At 40.8% G+C, this 25,901-nt stretch overlaps 2 protein-coding genes across 6 annotated transcripts in view; one reads left to right on the top strand and one right to left on the bottom strand.

Moving 5' to 3' along the window:
* Positions 1–1,056: 1,056 nt before the first annotated feature.
* On the top strand, positions 1,057–6,219 carry redic1 (regulator of DNA class I crossover intermediates 1). Of its 5 annotated transcripts, none has more exons than XM_028955115.1 (14): positions 1,057–1,277; positions 1,672–1,711; positions 1,934–2,075; positions 2,157–2,286; positions 2,374–2,419; positions 2,886–3,074; positions 3,188–3,297; positions 3,437–3,552; positions 3,622–3,685; positions 3,769–3,823; positions 4,359–4,386; positions 4,532–4,620; positions 4,903–5,533; positions 5,644–6,219. In XM_028955115.1, exons 1-14 carry the CDS (start codon positions 1,255–1,257, stop codon positions 5,889–5,891), a joined length of 1,911 nt encoding a protein of 636 aa, XP_028810948.1. In that variant the 5' UTR covers positions 1,057–1,254; the 3' UTR covers positions 5,892–6,219. The 5 variants fall into 5 exon arrangements, with proteins under 5 accessions (XP_028810948.1, XP_028810949.1, XP_028810950.1 ...); XM_028955116.1 differs by having other exon boundaries at positions 3,437–3,685; positions 4,903–5,028; positions 5,122–5,533; XM_028955117.1 differs by having other exon boundaries at positions 2,004–2,075; positions 3,437–3,685.
* Positions 5,925–25,901, bottom strand: part of slc2a13a (solute carrier family 2 member 13a) — a 38,556-nt gene continuing 18,579 nt past the window's right edge. Inside the window, exons 5-10 of the mRNA XM_028955119.1 lie at positions 13,431–13,594; positions 13,081–13,195; positions 9,718–9,843; positions 8,940–9,058; positions 8,677–8,829; positions 5,925–7,898 (exon numbers count right to left, since the gene is read on the bottom strand). Coding sequence (XP_028810952.1) covers positions 7,672–7,898; positions 8,677–8,829; positions 8,940–9,058; positions 9,718–9,843; positions 13,081–13,195; positions 13,431–13,594 — 904 coding nt within the window. The 3' untranslated portion in view covers positions 5,925–7,671. The remainder of the gene's footprint in view (positions 7,899–8,676; positions 8,830–8,939; positions 9,059–9,717; positions 9,844–13,080; positions 13,196–13,430; positions 13,595–25,901) is intronic.

The following is a 25,901-nucleotide window of genomic DNA, read 5'->3' as shown; positions in this document are numbered from 1 at the left end:
GTAAAAAAAAAAAAAAAAAGTGTGCAAGGATTCTGGGGGATTGAGTCCAGAAGTGATTGGAAGTGAAGGAGTGTATTAGTGTTCTGTCCTATGTAGTGTTGATATTGTTGAGAGCTCGTATAGCCTGCGGGAAGAAGCTCCTCCTCTTTCTCTCTGTGTTGGCCTTCAGGGAGCAGAAGCGCTTCCCTGATCGCAGCAGAGAGAACAGTCCATTGTGGGAGTGGCTGAGGTCCTTCACGATCTTCCTGGCCCTGGTCCAGCACCGCTTGCTGTAGGTTGATTGAAGGTCAGGGAGCCTGGTACAGATGATGCGTTCGGCTGATCGAACCACCCTCTGTAGGATTTGCCTGTCCTGCATGGTGCTGTTCCTGAACCAGGTTGAGATGTTTCCTGTCAGGATGCTCTCTATGCAGGAGTAGAAGTTCCTAAGCACCTTGGAGGGCAGACTAAAGTCTCTCAGGCATCTGAGGCGGTAGAGACGCTGCCGGGCCTTTTTCACCACGGTGCTGATGACAGGTCCTGCGTGATGTTAACACTGAGGTATCGGAAGCTGTCCACTCTCTCCACTGGGCTCCTGTTGGTGACAGGGGTCTGGTAGGTCCTCTCCTGCTTGGTACAAAAGTCCACTATTAACTCCTTTGTCTTGTAGGTCATGTGACGATAACTATAACAAAATATATCATGAAATATTGTTGACGAATTACAAAAGAAAAACTAGACTAAAATGTCTGGTCATTTTTGTGGACGAAAACGAGACCAGACGTCATCGTTATGCAGTGTTTCTGTATTTCAGCATTACCTCTGTCTTCTCGCAGCTGTCTGATGGACGGACGCATCATTGCAAGTGATGGTGGATGCAGGGCAGATGGAAAGATGACTGGATGGAAGGTTTATGGTGTGGAGGTGACACAGTTTGTTCTGTCCCTCTGTCACCACCACAGCAGCTGTCCAAGGTGCTGATCCCACGGCTGTGACCGCTTCCCGTTTATCAGCAGTAAACGTGGCACGCTACATACAGCGGTCTGGAATGCTTCGTATTGATGCCTGACGACGGGCTGCACGACATGCCGTTTATTTTCCTCACCCTGGTCTTCTTATATCACGATATAAACACTTCTGCTGCACTTATGAGAAATGTATACATCCTTTGTGCTCGGGAGTGTTCGTGGGAGTTCGTGGCGAGTCCCCGCCGGAAACGCAGCAGCGCTCATGCGAACCGGCGCATAAAACGCTGCGCTTTAATGTGAATAAAATATGAACTGGGTTGGAGGTTCTCGGTAAGTGTTTCAACGCATTCGACAGTATTTCTGAACAGCTTTGTAACCAAGACAGCGTTGTTTCCTTTATGTTATGCTTATTGTAAATGTCAAGGTAATTCTTAAATGTTATGTTTGCTAAGTTAGCAAGCTAGCGTTAAAAAACTTAGGGGATGGTATTAGCCTAGTGGGTAACACACTTGCCTATGAACCAGAAGACCCAGGTTCAAATCCCGCTTACTACCATTGTGTCCCTGAGCAAGACACTTAACCCTAAATTGCTCCAGGGGGGGGACTGTCCCTGTAACTACTGATTGTAAGTCGCTCTGGATAAATGCTGTAAATGTAAATGTAGCTAAAAACATTAGCATACGGTGGTTTAACCTGTTTTTTTTGTGTATCTGTTCATTTATAGCTTTCGTTTCATAAAGAAAAATGACAATAGAAAGCAGAAGGTATCTATCTATCTATCTATCTATCTATCTATCTATCTATCTATCTATCTATCTATCTATCTATCTATCTATCTATCTATCTATCATCCGTGGTTAATCTAAAAAATTCTGTAAGTTTTGCACTATACTTATAATTTTGTTAGTTTTGTTGGATAGGGGAAGGGTCAATAAGCCAAATGTCAATATAAATATGTTTAAAATATATTTATTTTAATTTTGGAGGAATTCTTTGAAAGGAAAAGAATGCAGGACAAAATGAAAAGTTTGGGCGTCTTGCCCTCCCCTAGCACAGAAGCAACAGGAAGCATGGACCTGATTACGTTGTTCATGGTGAATCAGATTGCCTCGAAGAAGGAAATTACCAGTAAGTATGAGCAAATGTCAACTGCACAGAGAGCATTTGTTTAGTGAATACTGTGGTTTTGATTTTTTTAATCTTTCACAGGTCAGCCAAGGATAACTAATTTAGAGAAGATGATGGGATCTCAGAAAGCCTTGAACAAGCCCTTGGAGCTGCCCATGAGCCCTGGCTCTCCGTCACAGCTCTGCCTTGCAGAGAGCCAGCCTACGTACAGGTAGGCATTAAACTACAAGGGAAATGAATGTGCATCCCGGATTAAATGGCCTGTGTCGGAACATTAATGTAAACACTTGATTTGCAGTACACAGCCACGTGAAAACACAGACCCGAGAGAGAAGAGGCACAAGGTAAGATCCAGTGCTTATGTTCTTATAAAAAACCTTAAAGTGTAAAACACACATATAGTAATGATTAAAAAGTAAAAATGTCAATAAGATTCATGTTGATATCTTGAGATGTACTAGAAGAACTGGGTCTCTCTTAAATCTGCAAACTAATGAATGATCTCCAACAAGCAAATATCTACAGATGCAGAACAATATATTATTGCAGAGAACAATAGGCTAATAGTTTGTTTCTCTACATACATAACGTCATTGTTCATTGAAAACTAGTTTATTCTGCAATAAACGGGTATATCAATATTTGATGAATATTTGACATAGATTTGTTTTAGTTACATTGATAAATTGCTTGCAGTTTAGATAAACAGAAGTTTTTTTTTAACTGGTTTGTATTGGTGCCTGAGACTTTTACACAATACCAGGTATTTCACCTGTTTTAGAGTGACAAGCATATTTGACTTTCTTACAGGTGTCTCTGGTGCTGGAATCGAAGGTTCCTGACAACAGCACTTCAGAATGTCAGCATCACATCCGAGACACCTTCAGCCCGGTATCATCAGCTTCCTCAGTCCACTCTGCTCACATGTTCCCCCTTCAGAGCCTGAACACACATGAATCTCCTCAACCTTGGGAGCTCCCACTCTTAGAACAAAGCCAGGTTCCTGTGATACGTATGATCTGTTTCTTTCTTTTGTGTATGTGTGTGTGTGTGTGTGTGTATATATGCCTCCAGTATATTTTATCCTTGTTGTTTTTGTTTTTCAATTACAGTTTATTAATTTATCACATCCCAATCGAGGTGAGGAGTATAGTCCATGGTTGGAAGAAATGACAGAATCTGCAGAAGCAGAGCCTGCTGTAAATTTGAAGTACAGTTTCAGGTTTGGAAACATTCTTCACAGTGAATAATTCTTCACAGTGAATTTTTTTTATTATCAATTCTATTGAAATTGTTAAAAGGGCAAAATAATGTTTAAATTAAAGTTTGTGCATAAATAATATTTGCGTGTATGGTTACAGAAGCCCAGAGAGCAGAGAGCAGCTAGCACTCTTTGCAGAGGGTTTATCTAGACTCTCTAAAGAGAATGAATGGCAGCAGCCTTTCTTCTTTTGCAGTGAAGAATATGGAGCACAAGGTAGAGCAGAGCAACAGGCAAATTTGTTTTTAAGACTTATCTTTACTTTAAAAACTCTGTATTTTTCAGCACCAATGTTTGATAAAGAAGTGAAGAAAATCCATGTTCAAGACAACAGTGCCATTACAACACCGTCAGTATCCTGTCAAATAGTTAAAAAGAATAATTTACTAAGAAGACTCTTTTATCATAATTTTTTGTTTTCACAAATGACAGTGGAAATTTCCGTGGTGCGGAGAGTACAGACCACCACACCGAGTTTGTCGATGAGGTATTTTCAGACCACATATACACCAGTACCTTTTACTCCCAAACACAACAAATTTTTTAATACTGGGGGAGAACGTTTGAGCGTTAGTGAATTTTTAAGGTTCATGTTTCCTACAGACAGCAGTGTTTGGTGTAGCAATAACAGGGGTCTTGCCTAATCATGCTGCTAGAGATCAAAGGTGCCTTGAAAGCTCCAGCTGTACAATAAAGGGCTTCTGTGAAGTGATAACGGTAATAAATGCAAATGTCAGAAGTGCCATTTAATGGCCAAAAACTGAACACATTACAGACCAAAATATACCAAAATTTATATATCATTTATCAGACGCCCTTATCCAAAGCGATTTACAATCAGTAGTTACAGGGACAGTCCTCTGGAGACACTCGGGGTTAAGTGTCTTAATAAGGGACACAATGGTAATAAGTGGGGTTTGAACCTATGATTTTGTGGTTTTCTGGTTCACAGGCAATTGTCTTACCCACTAGATTATTCCATCCTGGTTTAACTTACTTCACTTCCATTTCTTTTGAAATAGGAGCTCAAGAGTTCTGATCACAGCAAATGTGAGTATTTATACTTAGGTGAAATGTGTTTATGATGTTTTAGGGTCTTTCTTAGTCTTCTTTTTTCTAAATAATCTATATTATCAGATTTTCAGAACAGGCATTAGAATTTGCAGAATGTTTTATCTTTTCTTGCAAATAAAAGGCTATCTGGGCAGCCATGACTCAATTGCAGTCAGTGACTCTCCAAATTACACATCCAGACAGAGCTCTACCTCCTCTGAGTCTGATGATGTGAGTATGATTGCTTGAAAATATAAGAATATATAATGGAAATGTATACACTTTCATACTCACAATTTACTGCAGGCATTTTTTGTTATACAGCTAAAACAAACTAGTTTCTGTTCCAAGAAAATGTATTTATAGTAGATTAGTACACTCAGTGGCACCAACAGTGTTCAATGAACTAAAACACTTGCTTTCATAACATTAGAGAGAATGGAAGGTGACACAATAGTTTTATTCTGAACAGTATTTTTTTATTTGCTAACAATTTACTTTTTTTATCCCTAGGAAGAGGGTAGTTGCTGTGGGAACATGTCTGTTAAAAGTCAGCTCTCATTAAGGAAATGGGAAGCAGCTACAAAATTAAAAACCACTAAAAGTCTTAAAAATAGTGACTCTGATGTTTGTTCTAAGGTAGGAGGCAGTGGTGGTTTCTTCTGCCCAGTCTCCTCCCATTTCCAAAGAAGAAGAAGAAAATTTTCAGAAGACCAATTTGTCCCATCACAGGCTCCTCTGCAAGATTTGCAGAGAAGGTGTAATCCCAAGAAGAAACCACAGACCTCAACAAATAAAACACGGGACACGGGAAGTCAGACTGCAGTCACCATGACCAACGCATCAACCCAATGCCCTTTTCCGGATGAAATAAGCATAAGCAAACACCAGCAACATCGCAAGTCACCCTGGCAGGCAGTGTATCTTCCAAATCCTACCACCTGGGGGCAGTGTAGCCCTGAGAATAATCCTTCAGGCCAGATTCCTCATTCAAACACACCCTGGAGTGCATCTCGGGGTGTTAAAGGACAGAGGTGTCGACCAACACCACCATTTCATGGTGGGAGCAGGTGCTTGAACCAATCACACCTGAACAAGTCACAGACAGAAATTCTGGATAACCACCAAAATAACCCTATTCAAGGTAACATTTAATTGAATTATAAATAAAGTTTTTCACCCCCAACTTTAAATCACGGCCATACATGTTTGAAAATGTACAGCTTCATCTAAAAATGATACGATTACTTTCAGAAGCGGACATGGAGGAGCAACCTTCCAAGCAATTCACAGAGGAGAAAGAAAATGGTGAAGTGCGGGAGATGAAGGAAATATGTCAGCCACATGAAAAGGCGGAGCCCATGAAAGAGCCAGTGATAGTTATGGATGAACTGGTGCACGGAGGTGGGAAGCATGTCTCGGAGGAGGCCGAAACTCTTCAAGAAATAGCCGACATTCTGTTAATGCTAAAGAAGAAAAAATCATTCTCAAGGAAAAAATAGTGAATTCAAATTGCAGTGATTAAATGACAGTTCCACCATTGCAATACGTTATTTTTATTATTATTTTCTTCAGGTACATTTTCAAGTGTTAAAATTTCACAGATATATTTAATTTTATGCAATATATAAATTCTAGCAAAACATTTACAGCAACAATACTCAATTTACTTTACAGCACTGGTAAGTACCTGTGGCCTTGACTAGTTTTTCATGAATGGCATAAACACAGTGTTGTAAATGTATATTTATATATAAAAATGTATTATTTTTTCTGCAAACAGAGGATGTTTCCTGTTCATGAAAAAAATAAAAATCAAAACAGACTGAATGAATGATTGCCATAACAATCTTACATACTTGTCTAAAAATGTTTACTTTCTCCCCAGGCATTTCCTTCAAATGAACATTTCATATAGATTATTCTTTCCGCAAATTGCTTCACATACCTGTTCTTTTCTAAACAAAAGCTATGCACTTATGAGACATTTTAAACCACAGCTCAGGTATGGTGTGACTGAAATCGCTCTTGTGCTTCCCGCAGGCGTGAGGCCTGTGCATCTGTAAAGTGTGAATGCTCCTCCTCTTAGACAATGAAAGAATCAGCGTGTTTTGATACACTCGGCCTCATGGGACACACCTACATGTCACTGACCATAAAACCCTACAGTTTAAATAGCAGGCAGCATAAAAAAAACAAAAACGGTTCTGTTGACAGTAGCTACAATTGCCTGTTTCCCTAAAGCATTTCAGCACTATGTAACAATAAAGTAGCTGTAACCGAGACCCAGCAGTGATTTACTGATGTTTTTCAGTGGAACAGAGCCCAGATTTAGTTACAGATAATACACAAATAAGACATTAGTAATGACATGACAACCACTTCCAGCTTAGCTAGCAGTAGATCTAGGTGCGCCAGACTCCCACTGTGTGTTCGTTCACTACAACAATACAAAACAGGTTACGGGATAGAACAGTTCGTTTGGTCATTTAAAATATAAATACCCCACTAGGTTACATTCACATACAGATTTGCAAGGTCATTTGTACACTGGGCTACGAAGGAAGACAGAAATAAGTAAACAAATCAGTAGCATGATTTAAATTTCAGAGCTGTTTGCTGTGATGATTGCACATGGAAAAAGGAATTACTGTGGTATTAAAAATGATCCTTACATTAAACATAAAGCTGTTGAATAATTCTGTGGAATGGCAATCGCAGACAATAGGTTGGCTGTGAAAATAAACGGCATGCAAAGAGTAACCATGTGCATGAAAATCTAGTTTGTAATCAATTTTTTTTTTCCTCCTGAAGAATTGTAATAGTAGATAAAGGCATAGTGGCTTCAACAGTGATTTCAAACCCATCATAGTAGAGTAGATAGTTCTGGTTAAGATTATTAGTTTAGATTGTATAGGTTGTTGAAAGAAACACATTTCAGCATTGATACGGTCGTTTGAGAGAAGGCAGTCGGTTTATTAGCCAACCTGATGATGACAGTTAATGCTACCTTATGAGATAAGTAAAAAAAAAATCCTTGTCCACGTTACTTTTGTTCAGATATAGTGACTTAATTACTTTGAGACACTTTGGTAGGTTGCTGATGACTTGGCACCGTATTGAAATCGACGTGGAGCCTTCTTACATGGCACAATTTAGGTAAAATGTGATACTGAAGCAATAAACTGCTACTTGAACACTTTTCTTCTCTAACCAGGGCCGGTAAAGAGAAACTCTGAATCCGAATGCTGCCTGCAAGTTTGAATTTTGACGTTTTGACATTTATTCCACATCAGAGCCGTCGTTGTCGGACAGATGATAGTTGCTGCCTTTAACACGGATGTACTCCACCTGCCGGCCTTCGTCTGAGTCAGAGGCACCGCACGAACAAAGGTTGCCCTCAAAAAGAGACTCCACCTCCTCCAGTCGCCGACCCTTGGTCTCCGGAAGGCAACCATAGATGAAGATAAAACCCAGCATGGCCAGGCTGGAGTACAAGAAGAAAGCCCCTATGGAAACAAAAGAAAGTGAAGTGATTCTGAAACTCTGCAGCACAGCGCACGGCGACACAACGAAACGTGTCCTCTTCGTTTAAGCATCACCTTAGTGAGCAGTGGGCAGCAATGACAGACGCAGTGTGTGGAGACGTTTCCTTACCCACTAGGTCACCACTGCCCCTTTTACATTTACTTTCAGCTTCAGAATCTATTCTGTCAATGGCATTATCTCTGCACTGCATATTGACTTTACTTTTGAACTAGAGGTGACAATTAACTACCAGACATGGGATATGAGACTATGGAAGAAACTGGATCTCTGAATGCTAATTACTTGTGTTATTTACTATTTGTAAGAGCCTTCTCTCAAAATACTGTATTGCACATTATATGAAACATACCGCTCCCCCCAGTCCTGAGTCCAGGAATCCTAATTTAAAAAAGTGAAGTGATTGTTAAATGCTGCAGCACAGTACATGGTGACACAACAAAATGTGTCCTCTGCTTTTAACCATCACCCTGGGTGAGCAGTGGGCAGCCATGACAGGCGCCCGGGGAGCAGTGTGTGGGGACGGTGCTTTGCTCAGTGGCACCTCAGTGGCACCTTGGCGAATCGGGATTCGAACCGGCCGCGGGGCCAATTCCTTAATCGCTAGGCCACCACAGCTTGACTACACAGTGAATGTAAGATGAACTTAAGACCTTTCAGATGTATTTTGAGAAAAATGTCTTATATTTGGGCCAATATAACATTTTTATAGATACTCATTAATGTGATATTGTGATTTACCATAGTACGTCAGGTACTGGGCAAGATGGAGGAAAGTCAGTGAAACCAGAATATTGAATGTCCAGTTGACGCCAGCCGAACAAGCGTTTCCTGTGCTTCTCGCCCAGAGGGGGTAAATCTCGGAGTTGACTGTCCATGGCATGGGACCCATTCCTTCGTTAACAGACAAAACATTAAAGTGACTGATGCAGAACACATCAGACTGACACACACACACACACACACACACATACACAAAAGACGCCTGGCACCAGAAAACTCACCGGGAGCAAAGCAGGCCAAGTAGAGCACCAGGCCCAGCAGAACAATCCAGTAATAAGATGTGGGGCAGAAGTTGTAGGCCCAGTATGTGTGATCTCTCATCACTGTTGTATTGGAACACCTGCAGAGAAGCCACTTTACGTCACACAGCTAAGAGCATTTTTTCTTGCCTCCAAGCAAACATGTATTAGCTCCTTAGCAGAACGCTGAGAAAATACTTAATGTAATTCATACAGAAATCATGTTGTGCCATGCTGTTCATCTAACTAATGCTTTAATTTAATTTTAGACATTTTCTGTCTCATTAACTTCCTTTATTAGCTTACTGCTGTGAAAAATTTAACCTCATTAATTATTGACCTACTGAATGCAAATAGCATGTATGTATGTATAACAATATTACTAATATTACTAATATAATGTACTCAAATTTCTGATACCTGCGGATAATTAATATCATTTGCATCACATCACACAGATAACTGAGGAGCTGTAATTTTCGGAGGAATCCCTGGAAGCAAGCTATTATTATTAGTGGTGAAATGGAATTAAATGCCAGAGAACATGAAAGGGAGAGATGAAAGATACAACAGTCTGTCAGTCTCGAAATATGGCTGCAAGTCCCACGCAAAACAGGAATGAAATAATAATTGTAGAATTGTTATGAATATCAACAAATGATATTCAAACACACACATGGATATCATCCATAATGCATGCATGCATGGATTCATACACACACAGACACGTGGCCCTGCTCATCTGCTCCCTGTGGCTCACCTGCCCCACGCTGCCCTGTCAGTAGACGCTCCATTGATTGGTTCACAGGAGGAGGCAAACACTGCCGTGCTGTTCTCGCGGTAACAGAAGCCACAGCCTGGGTCGAGCATGCACGGCTCACACGACCTATAACAACACAGTCATGCTTTCATGGATTGTGTTTAACATTAAGTCGGCATAATAACATCAGTCTCTCCATCAGTGATCTGTTAGCAGAAATTAGTGATAATCTATTTCCTTTTCTGTTCACTGTGTGGGCTATTATCCCTGTTGAAGGGAAGACCAAATAAGAAATGGAGCTTTTTATTGGCTTTGATATCCTTTGTATAAGCCATGATGGGATGCTGTGGTGATGATGGCACAGGCTGCTGTCCCCGCATCCCAAACAACAAACTTCTCACGCTTTCCGGGCCCTGCGGGAGAGGCGGGTCTGAAAGTAAATGAGCCGGCCCTCTCGTCTGTGGACATAACCAGCCACTGCACATCACAGAGGTCACTCTGTCACGCTGCTATCTCCATTACGGACAAATTACGGTGGAGGAGAGACCACACTCCGGCCTAGTGCAGTCTGTTCTGTTGCTAATGGAGACAGCCACCACGGCAAAAGGAACCTATCAGCTGGGGATCATAACAATGGCAGAAATATGTGTTATTGCACAGCAGCGAGTTGTGTAAGTTCTGTAGCTGATGTGAAATTCAGGGAGAAGAGAACACAAGCCCATCTGAATGCACAAGCACACCTCCCCGTCGCAGTCTTTGCTGCTTCCTTACCTTCATATGAAATTGCTTCCTGGACACTAAATCTCCACACCGAGCAACTGCAAAATGTCAGCTATCAACCTGGACAGGCCTGAAAGTTATCATTACAAAAAAGAAACCTGTAGAGAGCAGATTCATCTAACATTTCCACTCATATCTGCAGATGCAGGGCTATTAGTAACCTCATCTATCCTTCCGTTTTGTCTCCATTCCCAGCTAGAGTGGCTGGTGGGCTCCGGAACTGCCAGTCTGCAGTCAACAAGACAGACTTCATAGCGGCTCTTCCGTCTTTGCGCTCACTTGATTTTCTGGAACTAACTGAAACTTGGATAAATCCACATAACTCTGCTACACCGGCAGCTCTCTCTTCAGCTTTTAATTTCTCTCACACCCCAAGAGAAACTGGGAGAGGTTTTTCATGCTTTTACACCTCAATATTTCCTCAATTGAGTTCCATGCTGATACTATTTCTTACCCTGTCAAGCTACAGATCATTGTTGTCTACCGTCCCCCTGGACCCCTTGGACTTTTTGTAGATGAACTAGACACTGAGTGAGTGCTACCCCTTTAATCCTCCTTGGAGACTACAATCCACCACAGGACATGCTCCAGTCCTCCTGTCTTCTTCCTCTCCTCCACCCCTTCAGTCTGACAAGCAACAACTGTCTTCATCCCAAGGGATCTGAAAAGGAATCTTAGACCTATTCAGTTGCCCATCATCAGCTACAGACTTCATTGTCACCCCACTTCATGTGACCACTTGTGACCAGATCTCTACAACTTTAGAAGTATTTGTCCATTTCTATCAACTCAGGCTACTCAGACACTTGTCCAATCTCTGGTCATCTCCAAACTGGACTACTGTAACTCACTTCTGGCTGGTCTTCGTCTTACTGCTACTTGACCTCCATTCCCCTAGCTGGGAATGGAGATCCAGAATGCTGCAGCACAATTTGTTTTCAACCTTTCCCAATTCTTTCACATCACTCCACTGGCTTCCTGTTGCTGCCCGCATCAGATTCAAAATACTGATGCTGGTCAACAAAGACAAGGAAGGGTCACACCCTCCTACCTCAGACCTCTCATCACTCCTCGCTCTGCACCTCGAATCTCTGATCCTCCAGCACTGATCGACCACTATCTCTCAAGAATGCATTCATCTAGACTCTCCTCTTTGTTGGCTCCTAGGTGGGGGATTAACTTCCACTAGATGTCTTAACAGCTGAGTCATTAAAGATGCAAAACTGAGTCATTCAAACGCTAACTGAAAACCTTCCTGTTTAGAAAATATTATGGACACTTAATATTTTCTAAATATTAAAATATTCAATATTTATAAAAACAAACAAACAAAAAACAACAACATTGGGTTGTAAACTGGTTTTACGATTAGATTTTCTTGCATTTTATAAATTGCACTAATGCATTACTAAATATTGAAATATTTGTATTCATTAATAGTCCGGGCCTTGTCGGTGTAGTTGGCTTAGCTGTGGACTGAGTACCTGATTTAAAAGTAAACACTGAAGTAGAGCCAGGACAATTACAAAGCCACTCAATCACTGTTTGGCACACAACCCTGACAGTAGGGAATAAAACAACTACAAAATATACATCAGAATGGAAATGCAAAAAAACTAAGTGTTGTACAATGTAAGAATGGACATCACGGGAGCCTGCTTTTTCCTTGCATAACAGATGTCTGCAGGGGGAGGTGTGACATTCCTGTGTCGACGGTTGTGGGTGAAGATTCGACACCCCGGTTTTTACATGCCTTTTGTCCGACGTCAACGTGTGAAGTATCAGCCGTCAGGACCGCCCACCCTCTTTGTCTTCCACAAATGGGAGGCACCGGGGGCGTGACATCAGAAACAACAGGTTCTGATTGGTCAGTGACAACTTCCTGTAGGCCAGTGACAACTTCCTGTAGGCCAGTGACAACTTCCTGTAGTCTGCTCACATGTGGAAAAAGGGACCTCTGAGCTTCTTGCTCAGGGGGTTTTCCATCGGAAGCCGGAAGGCTTCTGAGCCTTTCTCTCCCCCTCTCTTTCTCTTCTCCCTCTTTACTCTTTCTTCTCATGTTTATTTTCTCTGCAACCATGGTACCTTTTTACATTCAATATTCACATGTAACTAAATTAGAAACTGTTCATTTTTAACCTCTATTGTGCCATGCCTCTTTCTGCCAGGTAACATCAAATTGGAGTGGTTGAATACAGTGCTTTGTGTGGAGGGAGAAAAAGTTTTTTCTACACACTCTATTCTCTTCTCCACACCACATGGTCTTCATTGATTTTACAACAAGAAACTTTTTACATTTACTTAGCTGAGTATTCAGGTGGCCAAGTCCAAAGTAACAATTTACCAATGGTTAGTGTCATTTACTCAGTTTGCTGCTGTTCATAAGGAACATTTAGAATAGGTAAAAATAAAAAGGTAATAAACAATCAGGAAAACCGGCTGTTAGTCCATTGTTGATATTTAATACATAACTATGTAACATTAAAAAAAAACAGATATTAGCTATTTATTTAGGCTTGTAAAAGTTTTTATTTTACAGATTTTACAGCATATTGTGATATTACTCTCATATGACATACTCACAGATATGTGGTGCAGGTTGCGTTGGATGTGCCAGATGGGTGAAGGGTGACTGGAGGGGAGTGTTGGGCTGACAGCAGGAAGCCCACAGCAAGAAGACACAAACTCAGCGAAGTCCCTGAGTTCAGAATAATAGCATCTGATTAAAACATGGTACAATGACACAGCCTCTAGTGAATTAATGAGTGCTCTTATTGTCTGTACTCGCTGTTCCAGGCTCTCAGAAAAACTCAATTATGGATCTTTTGTGACTTTTATCTTTCTAATTACCAGTTCAGCCGAAGTCAGCATCATTGCGTTTTGCTCCAGACACGATGTTCGCTGTAGTATAACTGGCAGTTCTGTATTCTTACCAACAATGCTCCCCAGGGTAAGCCTCCTGCGCCCCACTCTCTCAACCAGCCACACCCCCAGCAGAGTAAACAGGAAGTTGGTGAAGGCAGTGACCGCCACTAACCAGATGGCCAGTTTATCGTCCCGAATACCTGACATCTGTAGGATGGTGGCACTGTAGTACCTGAACAAAGAGAGAGGAAAAAATAGAGAGGGGATCGTAATCCACAGCAGCCAGTTATACAATATGTGGGTGACAAATAGCCTACAGTATCCCTTAAAAAGGTGACCTGCACTTTGACATTGAATTGTCTGTCCAGGATCGTGTGGGCCACATGTGAAGAGAAAAGACAATGAGGAAGATGCACCCTCATATGAAAAAGAATGAGGGACATTTCTAATACTTAATTTTGTGACAAATAAGTCCATACTTCATAAATTGACTTCTCGTTCCCAGTCATATGATATAAAAATTAAATAACAAAATATAAAAGTCTTGAAGATTATCTTAAACCTGCTGGTATCTTCCTCTTGTAAGTCGCTTTGGATAAAAGTAAAGTAAAGTAAAGTAAACCAATACAATGACAAATAAGCCTTATGAATTTTGGGCCATATGGTACAAGGTTTCCACCGGGTTTGGTTTACTCCCACGGTCCGAAGGCATGTCTGATAGATGGATCAGCGACTCTAAATTCAATGCCCCACCCTGGATGAGTCCACGACTCCGGGCTCCGGCAGCCGTGACCCTGACTAACTGGACTAAGCGGTTAAGGATAGTGAGTGAGGGAGTGAGAATTATGTTGTGTACATGGCACATGCCTGGATGCCATAAACTTTTAATAATAATATTAATAAAACATGTGTTCATCCCGTCTATATCTCTCCACCAATGTGAGCCCGCATTGCTTTTTAAAGCAAGAACACAAGGAAAATTATTGCATCAGCTGCATTAAAAGATCTGGCACGTGCATAGCAACTGTGTAAATAATCTACATCCAGAAATCTACAAGCATTTTCAAGTTTTGGGAAACACTCAGTGAATATAACATGACTTGTTAGACAAATAAAAAAAACCTACAAAAAAAACTGCCTTTAGGAAACACTACCCTGGTCTCGATTTGTACTTTCAGACTGAAATGTCCAGTGCTGTGTGTACCGTAAGTGAGGTATAGAGAGAGAGGATGATAGACTGAGATAGAGATGAAGAGACTTACAAGAAGATAGACAAACAATTATACTATTTTTCCTGAGTTTTAGGAAGCAGACCAACAGGGTTTCGTTTAGGCGAGCTGGTGTACAATGTACTGGTGTCCTTCTGCTGGACCTCCACCCAAACCCACCACCCGTCCCCATGGCTACAGTCACAATGGAGATTTGCCGTGTCCTTCTTTCCTCAGACAGTGGCACTTAACACATTCTGCTTGAAATGAGTTTCTGTCTTAAGTGGGGAAATATGCACTCGACTGCTGCCATTTCTATGCAGACAATGGCGGGGAAATATTCATTTGGTTTGTCAAAGTAAAACTGCATAACCTTATTCCTCTTCCCATCCTCTCCAAGGAATGGGTTTGATTTGCATAATGTTTTTGTCAAAACATTGGCTGCCTTCTATTTCTGAATAGCAGCCATTTCATGATCAGGGCCATTTGCATTGGTTTTCAACAGAGCAAAACTTACAACACACACCTTTTTTGTATTAATGTAATTGTGAGGACTTGATATCACATAAATAATAGTGGTAGTAGCCTAGTGGGTAACACACTCGCCTATGAACCAGAAGACCCGGGTTCGAATCCCACTTACTACCATTGTGTCCCTGAGCAAAAACACTTAACCCTAAATTGCTCCAGGGAGACTGTCCCTGTAATACTGATTGTAAGTTGCTCTGGATAAGGGCATCTGATAAATGCTGTAAATGTAGTACATATGCAATATGATAAAAAAAGTACATTTAAATTTAAATGGATTGTTCAGAGCCCTTTCCTGTACTTTCCTGTGCTAAAATAATTTATGTAATATTGATATGTAGTGTTATGTAGAGTTGTAGTGTTAATAAATTATTCATATTAATGGTAATACATGGGTTTCCAATATGTTCTCATGCATCAAGATATTGAAAAAGACACGATGGGGGATATCTTCGCTAGCATTTTGGAAAGATTCACTACTTGGACAGTTAGAACAATCAGTTTTGGCAGATTATGCAATATTGGCACAATTTTGGACAAATAAGAGTCGTGTGTGTGGGTCATGTGAGTGCTCGATGGGCTGACATGGCTGCAGAGCAGACTCTGAGTGGACCTTGTGTCTTGACAGGGTCGGTGAGAGTCTGGTACATCTAAGTGAAGTGTGTGCGCACGAGTTCATACGGTGTGAGTGCGGGTGTGTTCCCGGTGTGCGTGCAAGCTTATTATAACTATGATCATATGGATAGCAGAAAATATTGTTTAAGAACTCTCAGCAGGAGCTATTTCATGTCTGTGTTCTTTCTGCTCAAATGGCAACACAAGTAAAACAGTTGGATGTGGTGATAATCCTTCAGACCGTAATCACCATAAAACAAAGAAAACTGATTTCTTTCTCTTGTTCTCACTGTTCTCCCCCTCAGACTGACATGCAAGGGAACCCACGCAAACCAGAGTGATTTTAAACACAGCAGGTTTAAAAGCCACCTTGTTCCAGCCTCTGCTCCAACTTCCCGCTGGTTTTCCATTTTAACACAGAATAGTCTGATTTAAGAAAGCAGAGAGACAGAAAGCAGGGCTTTTACAGGTAATATCTCCACCAGTCATAATCATTAAAAAAAACAGCACCGACATCTTTTTGGCTCTTTAGCCAACCACAAATTTGAAATTATACAAAAAAGATTATTTAATTGCAGACGTTTAGCTTAAATTCTAGGGTATTTACATCCAAACCAGGTGAATTAAAACAGTTTGCATATGTGAAACCCACTTATAATAATAAAAAAAACCCACCAAAAATATTTGGACAATTGGCTGTTCAGCTGTTCCATGGCCAGGTGTGTGTGTTATTCCCTCATTATCCCATTTACAAGGAGCACATGAAAGGACTTGAGTTGATTTCAAGCGTGCTATTTGCATTTGTAATCTGTTGCTGTCAACTCTCAATATGAAATCCAGAGAACTGTCACTATCAGTCAAACATCACTGAAAAATAAAAACAAATCTATCAGAGAGAAGGCAAAACCATTATGTGTGGCCAAATATGGCCATAACATGGGGCAGTGGTGGCCTAGCGGTTAAGGAAGTGGCCTCGTAATCAGAAGGTTGCTGGTTTGAATCCTGATCCGCCAAGGTACCACTGAGGTGCCACTGAGCAAAGCACCGTCCCCACACACTGCTCCCCGGGTGCCTGTCATGGCTGCCCACTGCTCACTCAGGGTCATGGGTTAAATGCAGAGGACAAATTTCACTGTGTGCACCGTGTGCTGTGCTGCTGTGTATCACAAGTGACAATCACTTCACTTAACTTTTTTTTAAAAAATCAACTGTTTGGAACAGTCTTAAAATAAATGAAAGGACTGGTGAGCTCAGCAACACCAAAAGACCTGAAAGACCTTGGATAACTACTTTGGAGGGTGACAGAAGAATTCTTTCCCCGGTGATGAAAACAGTTGGCCAGATGAAGAACATGCATCTCCTGGAGGGAGGTGCATTAAGGGACACTTCCTTAACCACTAGGCCACCACTGGCCCATGTGTGGCAAAGTCAACAGTCACAGTCACCAGAGAAAATAGAGAGGCTTCACCACATGATGTAAACCGTTGGTGAACCTCAAAACCAGGAAGGCCAAAAAAAACCTGAGTGATGGGAAGAGAAGGGAATAGAGAAGAAAAGGATCTGCTCATGATCCAAAACTTTCCACCTCATCAGTGAAGTTGGTGGTGGTGTCATGGCGGCGCCATGTCTGGCTGCCAATGGAACTGGTTCCCTCGTATTTATTAATGATGTGACTGCTTACAAAAGCAGCAGTGTTTGTGTTTCCGGCAATATTACCTGCTGATATTCAGCCAAAGGCTTTAGAACTTACTGGACCGTGCTTCACAGCTGATTTTAAGGAGCTCTGAACAAGGGCACGTGAAAAATGCCATAAAGGTCATATAATGAAAATGCCATATAAATGAATTACAGGTCAGGTGATTGACTTGGTCATTGCATAACATTCCACTTCTTTGCCATAAAAACCCTTTTGAGAGAGGCAGCAGGATAAAGTGTCTTGCTCAGTAATTTGTACCTGTGTCTTCTGGTTTATAGGAGAGTGTGTTACACACTAGACACCTGATTTGGATGTAAATACCCCCAAACTAAACCTGATCCATTGTGGAGGGGTATAGAGCCAAGAAGATTACAATTGTGTCGATCTCCCAATATTTATGGACCAGACTGTATATTTAAGGATATATCCTGAATTAGATTATTGAATTGGACAAATGCTTACTCATTTATTTCTTTGAGATCATAAAAACATTCTGTTTTGAAGTTAGAATTCCAAAGTGAGAAAATAGTGCTGTGTTACAGTGGTTTATGTAACTTGAAACCATGTTCAGAATTTTCGTATTCAAAGCTTTTAGATGATTAATGCCATGGCTTTCTAACACGATTAGAATATGCATGGTTTCACCAGTAGCTTCACCAGTCTGCCACAGACAGAAAATTGCTCCATGTCACAAACGACTGTTAAATCGTTACTTATAATGGAAAACTACTTTCCTCGACATCTCTCCAAGCAAATCATCTCATCCGCTAAGAGGAACTGGGAATTGTGAAATTAGGACTTTACAGCTGAGAGTATCCATACACTGCTCAGGCTATCCATACACTGCTCACTGTGCTGGATTACAATTGCAGGTCATGTGATCAATTAAACAACTTGATATCCACGAAAATCAAAATGTCATGGTATTTATTCCCCTTTGCTTTAATTACCATAATGCTTTAATTACCATATTACCAATATAGGGTGGTTGTAGCCTAGTGGGTAACACACTCGTCTATGAACCAGAAGACCCAGGTTCAAATCCCACTTACTACCATTGTGTCCCTGAGCAAGACACTTAACCCTAAGTTGCTCCAGAGGGTGACTGTCCCTGTAACTACTGATTGTAAGTTGCTCTGGATAAGGGCGTCTAATAAATGTTGTAAATGTAAATGTAAATGATACTAAGAAGCATCATTAAACGCTACAATGTGGATCTTGAATTTGCTTCACCAAATGCTCCACCTTAAAACACATTTCATATCAACGTCCGCTCTGTGGAATTCAGACAGGGAGGTACATTTGAAGGTACAAAGTATTAGCTGTTCCTAGAGGAGGAGTAACAGTATATCTTGTTTTTATAGACACCTTGTGAAAGAGTTTTTGCCCATTGTAGGTGTACTGTACATAATAGTGTAGTGTGGGAGGCCAAATATTGGACCTCACTTAATTAAATGATGTACTTTTCAAAAGAAACATTTCATTAATAATTTCCATTAGTGCTAATGGAAACCTGTGACCATGCATAAAAGAAAGGCACATTCTATCCATTATCAGTGCCTCAATGGTCAAACAGTGAGAAGAGATCAGACCAGCAATTACAATCCCTGTGTTTTTGAGTTTTGTGTTACTTCCTTTTTCTTTTAGCAATACTTTAATGTTCCCAGTCCAGAATGGACACATTGTTGGAAAATCATTAAACATGAGCTATGCTTTCTCTCTTGCTCAATAGCATGACTCTTCAAGGAAAACTCACACTGTCTAATTGGTTCTCTGAAAAAAAAACATACAGACAAGTAAAATGAGTGTGATGCCACATTTTGTACTCAATGTAGAAAAAAAATCCTACAAAGGAGCTCTACTGGACAATGGTCGAGACAACATGGGTCCTCCTACAAAGGAGCTCTACAGGACAATGGTCGAGACAACATGGGTCCTCCTACAAAGGAGCTCTACAGGAAAATGGCCAAGACAACATGGGTCCTCACAACTGTGAGAAAGAGACAGAGAGAGAATTTTCTGTACTGTGAAGACTGTAACCACTGCCTCTTCGCCATGGCAACCTCTTTAATAAGCTTCACCCAGCAGCCGGTCAGGTCCTGTGTGGACATCTTCAATTAGACCCAGCAGTGGTCCTACACTTCAGACTGCCAGGACTCGGGACTAAGTCTGTGTCTATCTTGGATCTCTCTAGAGTGGCTCTATATACAGAGAGGAGATGTGAGGGTGAGAGGGAGAAAGGAGAGCAAGTGAGATTGATAGGAGGGAGGACAAGAACCTCAGAATTATCATTGAAACATTATCTATCCCAATTTCTGAATAGCACTCACAGAATGCAGGCCTTCACCAAGGACGGCATTCAACTCCTCCATGCTTGAATATATGCATAAATATGGATCCAAAGCTATTAGAAGATGGCTTATTTTTATTGGAAATCGATGAGAAGCTCCCAGAAAATCCCAGAACAGTGATTATGAAAAGGTGTTGTTGTTTTGACTGTTTAATTAGTATTTAACTTTATTGCCATCTATAGGAGTAGATGGCACCATTTTATCTGGTGTCAAGTGAACAAAATGTGTATATCTGCTTTAAAATGTAACGGGATCCTTTTTGGCCCATGCTTTGATCAAGTGTCATGGACAGTGAGCTGGTAGGCTTGAGATAATCCTGCACAGAGGCAGACGATCTGGAACATATCTGATACTTGTTGGTGGATATACTCACTTTCATGAGTGCCAACTGCTCACTAAGATGCTGTGCATCATAATCACTTCACTTTCACAGCTCTGCACATTCACTCACTGCACAAATATTGCATATTACCCACACATTATCTCTTTGCTTCCATCATGTTGAGGCAAATACTGAGGGAATTGTGGAGCAAGCACACAGTGGGTCCATTTTAACATATATATAGGGAGGCATAGCTCCACTACCAAACTCATTATATGAGTGCGTTATCTGCATTTAGTTTGACACAATTAATCAACACATTGACTTATTAACCCACCAATGTTCTAAGTATAAAGGTGGTGAAGCAAAGATATTGTGTTGGAAGTCGGGATAAAGGGGGAAAGATAGTGACTCTCACTGATTTAATGATGTCCTCAAGACAGAGAAAATAAGTGCCTGGTATCGCTGTAGAAATCAGAACTCGAGAAGCACTCCGCCTACCACTATCTCTGTGTCTTTTTAGTTTTCACAGGGTAGAACATTTAAATTTAGATCCAAAAGATAAATGCTCGTAGAGCTGGCAGGGTTTTGAAACATGGTCAGCTAGAAGATGTTAACTCAGCTTGAGGCAGTGGTCTCCTTGCGAAGTACTGGATTTTGTCCACATTGCAGCTAAAACCTTCTTATTCGATCTGGCTTACAGATAAGCAGTTACTCTTCCCTCATCTTGTCTCATTATTAATAACCTGTCTGTTTTTGGAGTGGGGTGCTTGTCACTTTTATCTATAATCTACTACAGAACTACTGAGCTGTTAATCACTAACACTGTTTTCAATTAGTTTGATTCTGGTTCATTCATCTAATAGGAGGACCAGTTCATCCTTCCACAGAATTCTTCTGCCTCCTTTGGAGGTTTAAGGGCCATGCTTACCATGCTGTTATACTCACAACACCACATCTCACATTGCAAGAGTAGATTGATGTGGATTGATGAATTGCAGCAGAGAGAGTGAATTCCTCCCTCAAACGTTATGCTCAGATGTTCACAGTTAAACTAACTGCAGCAGTGCTGCATTATGGGAGCCTGGTCCTGTTATGATTTGATTTATTGGCAAACCAAGGTCTGAAATTGAAATCATGATCAAATGTGCAACAAAGAGAGTTGATGATGTGAGCTTTGTATATATCACTTCTGAGACCTGGGGGTTGAACCAACAGCAGACTGATGGTGTTTTTTTCAGGCCCGTGCCCAGTGTGCTGCTTTGACAGTTGTCACTAGGTGAGAGTCGGCATCATGGTGAGCTCCTCCCTCAGGGAGACCAGAAGCACCTGGCTGGAATTGGGAGGCACAGCTGTGCCCCATGACCGCTGCCATATCAGGCTGATGAGAGGAGGCAGTGTGGGTGTGCTATTGTGGGTCGGCTGAAGCTAAAGCACAATGGCAGATGCATGCTCTCCACAACCTATTTTGTCACTGCTCTGGCCTTTCTCCTCCTTTTTTATTCCCCGTTGAGCATTGTTTTCACAGTCTTCTTGGACTTTGTGCCTCTTTTTGTCCCTGTCATTCCTGCTTCACTGGGCCATTCAGCTCTCACTGTAAAATGGCACATATAAAATGCTTACTCTTGACATTTACACCCCTTGTTCAGAGGTCCTCTCTTCTAAATGACAGTTGTGATTCAGAAGGTCGCTTCACTGCAAGGTAGTCCATCCATTCAAACACCATTCAGATGGGGTTGACAGGGTGAATAGGGTGATGAATGTGGTGGCAGCTTCTCTGTGACATCACCAGCTCACTCTTGGTGCTCTGACACATTAAGATGTGAGCTAGAGGCCATGCAAAATGTAACAGGATTCGTGACACTTCTCCATCCTCACCTCATAAGGTCAAATGGTGTGAAAAGATCACAGATTCACATAAGACAGTACTGTTTCCTCAGCTGTTAAAAAATCTTACACTGACCCATGAGAATGAAACTGATGGTTAACAAATATTTGTTTGAAAAAAGAGATGATTTTTGTAACTTTCAACCCTACATGATGGAAAGGTGGGTTTGAACAGATCAGGTCATTTGACAATGGAAGATTATGAACTGATAGATGTATAAGCTCTAATTGTCTATGTGAGAGAAAAGAGAGAGAGTGAGAAACAGCGTGAAAGAGAGAAATGGGGAAAGGGAGGGGGCCACATCTCCCATAGGACCTGACCTATTTCACTAATGAATGGATGAAAGCAGTGGAACCCCAAATCTGCTCAGCACATAGACATGCTGCTCTACTGAACACAGGTCCACACTGCTCTACCCAGACACCATCTACAGCAGAAAGCCTATATTACTCATTACTCGACACAGATTTTACCCACAATGCAACACATTCTATGCAGTTTCTACTTTGATGTATTAAATGTATTTACATTTCTGTCCACAGTGCAGAATTCATTCCCCTTTAAGCCCCATATATTGGTTTTACCATATTGGCCTGGATATGTGTTTTTCCCTTCAAATTACAGTCATCTCAATTCAGGGCCTGGATAAAAGAGGGAATATGACAGTTTGCAACAGGTGTTTTTAGTGAACCAGCAGATGATGTGAGTGGAGCAAAGCGAGTGGAATTTGATTGGAGCTCTGCAAGGCTGAGATTTTCCCAAGTACAGACAAATTTAATCAGAGATCAACTGTTGGAGCAATTATTAGATCTCCCTCGACCTGGGCCTCCATGCAAGATCTTACCTTGTGGGGTACAAATGATCTTGAGAATGGCGAGGAAACAGCCCAGAACTACACAAAAGGAACTGGTCAATGACCTGAAGAGAACTGGGACCACAGTAACAAAGGTTACTTTTAGTAACGCACTACGTCATCTTGGATTAAAATCCTGCAGTGCTTGAAATGTACTCCTGCTTAAGCCAGCACATGTCCAGGCCTGTCTACAATTTGCCAGAGACCATTGTGATGATCCAGAGGAGGATTGGGAGAATATGATGTGGTCAGACGAGAGGAAAAAAATAACTCATGTTTGGAGGGGGAAGAACGGCGAGTTGCATTCTATGATTTGGGGCTGCTTTTCTTCAAAGGTGAAAGAATGAAACCTTCTTCTATCAGTGAGAGCGTAGAAGATGAAACGTTGCAGGATCTTCCAGCATGACAAGGATACCGAACTCACCGCCCTGGCAACAAAGGAATGGCTACGTAAATAAAGCATTACAAGTTTCTAGAGTGGCATAGCCAGTCTCCAGACGTCAATCCAATAGAGAATCTGTGCGAAAGTTGAAGTGTGCCTATGATGAAAATTACAGGTCTCTCTCATGACGGATGCACTACTGTGAGCACCAATGAAAACAAGCAGAGCGGTACAGACTGATTTGCAACATAGATTTGTTCTGGAGACCAGGTGACCGGTGGTCTGACAGGGTCAGCAATTGCAGTACACATGGGCACTGGTGGACAGCTCTCTCCAGAGCCAACTCATTGTGCTGGGCCTGCAGCTAGAAAATCAAATTATTGTAATAGAGTCGCATAAATAAGATGGATTCGGAATGCCACAATTGAACACTGTCTAAATGCTAAAAACACAACAGACAAAAACCCTGGACAAATCTTTGCAACTCTGCCAGCAATTGGTGTTTGCAGTGGCAACAAAGCATTACAATTAGCGTGGATTAGTGGATTAAAATGAATGGAGAGCATGACTGTATATTTTAGCTCAGGTAATCTTTGCTGTACGATCTGCACAAGTATTACCACATTCTAATTACACCGCCACTGGAAACAAGGGGTGCTTTAAACAATAAGCTTCTTATCACCATTAAGAAGGGAGCATAAATACATTCATGTTCAGTCAATGGAAGTGCTGCTTCATTACTCTGCAGTGTTTGGTGATTTATAAATGTTTTTTTCTTCGTGAATTCTGCAAACAGGTATGAAAGTGTTAAATAAACCTTGATAACAAGGTCATTTGACTTGAAATGCAAAATTATATTTATAAAAATGACAGCATGACCTGTATGATCTGAAAATACTGTAAAATTGGTAAGTGGTCTAAGGGACATTGTGTCTTGACCACAATGTTTTTGGAGCAGAGATTTTTATTAAATCAACAAGCTATGAGAGGCCATGGGTTACAGCTATGGGGTTTTCACTGCCATGTAGTTCATTAACGGGTTGCAGTTGCCTAGCAACAAATAAGTAAAACCTGCATAAAAGCGCCTTTGAGTGATATTGAGGTCACAGGTGTATGGTTATCTGCCATACTTTTGAAACCTAAACAAGCCCCTTTATAACACATAATTAACATGTGTCATGTAGGGTCCTGTCCTGCATTTTCACATGAAATTCAGGTCAAAATGTCTACAAAATAAATACCAGCCTTTAGGTTTGTGTATTTTAATGCTTATATACTTGACTGAGGCCACATGTCATTCTCTTCCCTCCCAGTTTTGTGGACTTGGCATGGTAGACAGGCACCCATGAAGCCTGCAAGTGTTCAGGACTGTTCCTGTGCCAGATAAGCAGATGCATGTGGGTCACATGGATTTTGGGTACTTCCAGATTTTTACACATTACTGGGCCCTCTTGCTAACTGAATTAATGATTTCACTAACTTCAAAACCCATTAACAAGAAACAGAGAAGTACATATAGAATGTATCTTACATAATTGCAGGGTTTTGGTCTCCTATCCCCTCTGATTACATGGTGAAATCACTAATCCAATGTGCCTCTGACATTTATATAAATAGTCAAAGCCATGAAAATGTTGTTGTAGCAATGTGAGCCATGACCTCTTTCAAAGATTTCCCAGAACGACAGAAATGAGTAATTCTAGCCCTCTAGGTGAACACAACATTTTGGGTTTGGTAGGCAGCACTTTCATTATTAGTCATAATATTATAGGAATCTGAAATAGATATGTCATGATGAAATGTCATCAGATTGATGAAATAAACAATTTTTTTGCTGAAAGTCTAACTGCTAGCTCCCAGTATGGCAGAAGAAAATGGTTGTTGTGACTGTTCACTAATTGTAATTAATCCATTACATCTTTCCCTTTCGCTCAGATATACATTTTGCTGTTTTTTGTACCAGTTATTGTGTCTACTGTGTTGCTAAAAAACACTAACCATGCACAAGACCCAACCACTTCCATTGAAATTCTCAAGTATAACGTATTACAAAACACCAATAATTTTCCTGCAGGACCCCTCGACAGAGCCTTATTATTTCAACCATTGCTTGATTAGGATCAGGTGATCATGAACAACTTCATTATATATGTGACAATTATATAGCTGCTAGCTTATTTTACCATGTGCTTTACACATGCTATCAATGCCAGCATGTGCAGCACAGCACACGAAATATCATATTTAATCATCAGAATAAAAGTAAACCAGTTATAATGTTGATGAAACATTTCTGAATCACAACATTACAGCTTGCATAATAAAGTAATATTTGAGTAACTGGACCTAATTGCAAACTTTGTATTGGAATGAATTAAATCACCATAGATACTTTTTAATAATATATTAAACTCATTACTTCTGAGAACAAAACTGTTGTTCACTATTGCCCCTTTGCATTATGGTAGGTTATTCCAATGTATCTAAAAAAAAATCTTAATTGAGAACCAAAAGATCTCTGGATTTGTCTGTTTTTCATGTTTTATGGTTCATGGGCCGCTGTCTTCAAAAGGCAGACTGTCATTGGTATGCTGATCAATGTATTAAGTCACATTTTATATGAAAAGATGAAATCCTGATAACACCGATTAATGCACATTTGATCTGTTGATAACATTGTCAGTCAGAAAAAGAAA

This window comes from Denticeps clupeoides, chromosome 15 (genome assembly GCF_900700375.1).
Source record: "Denticeps clupeoides chromosome 15, fDenClu1.1, whole genome shotgun sequence".
NCBI lineage: Eukaryota > Metazoa > Chordata > Actinopteri > Clupeiformes > Denticipitidae > Denticeps > Denticeps clupeoides.
Note: the sequence above shows the minus strand (reverse complement) of the source record. Positions and strands in the feature narration are given on the sequence as shown.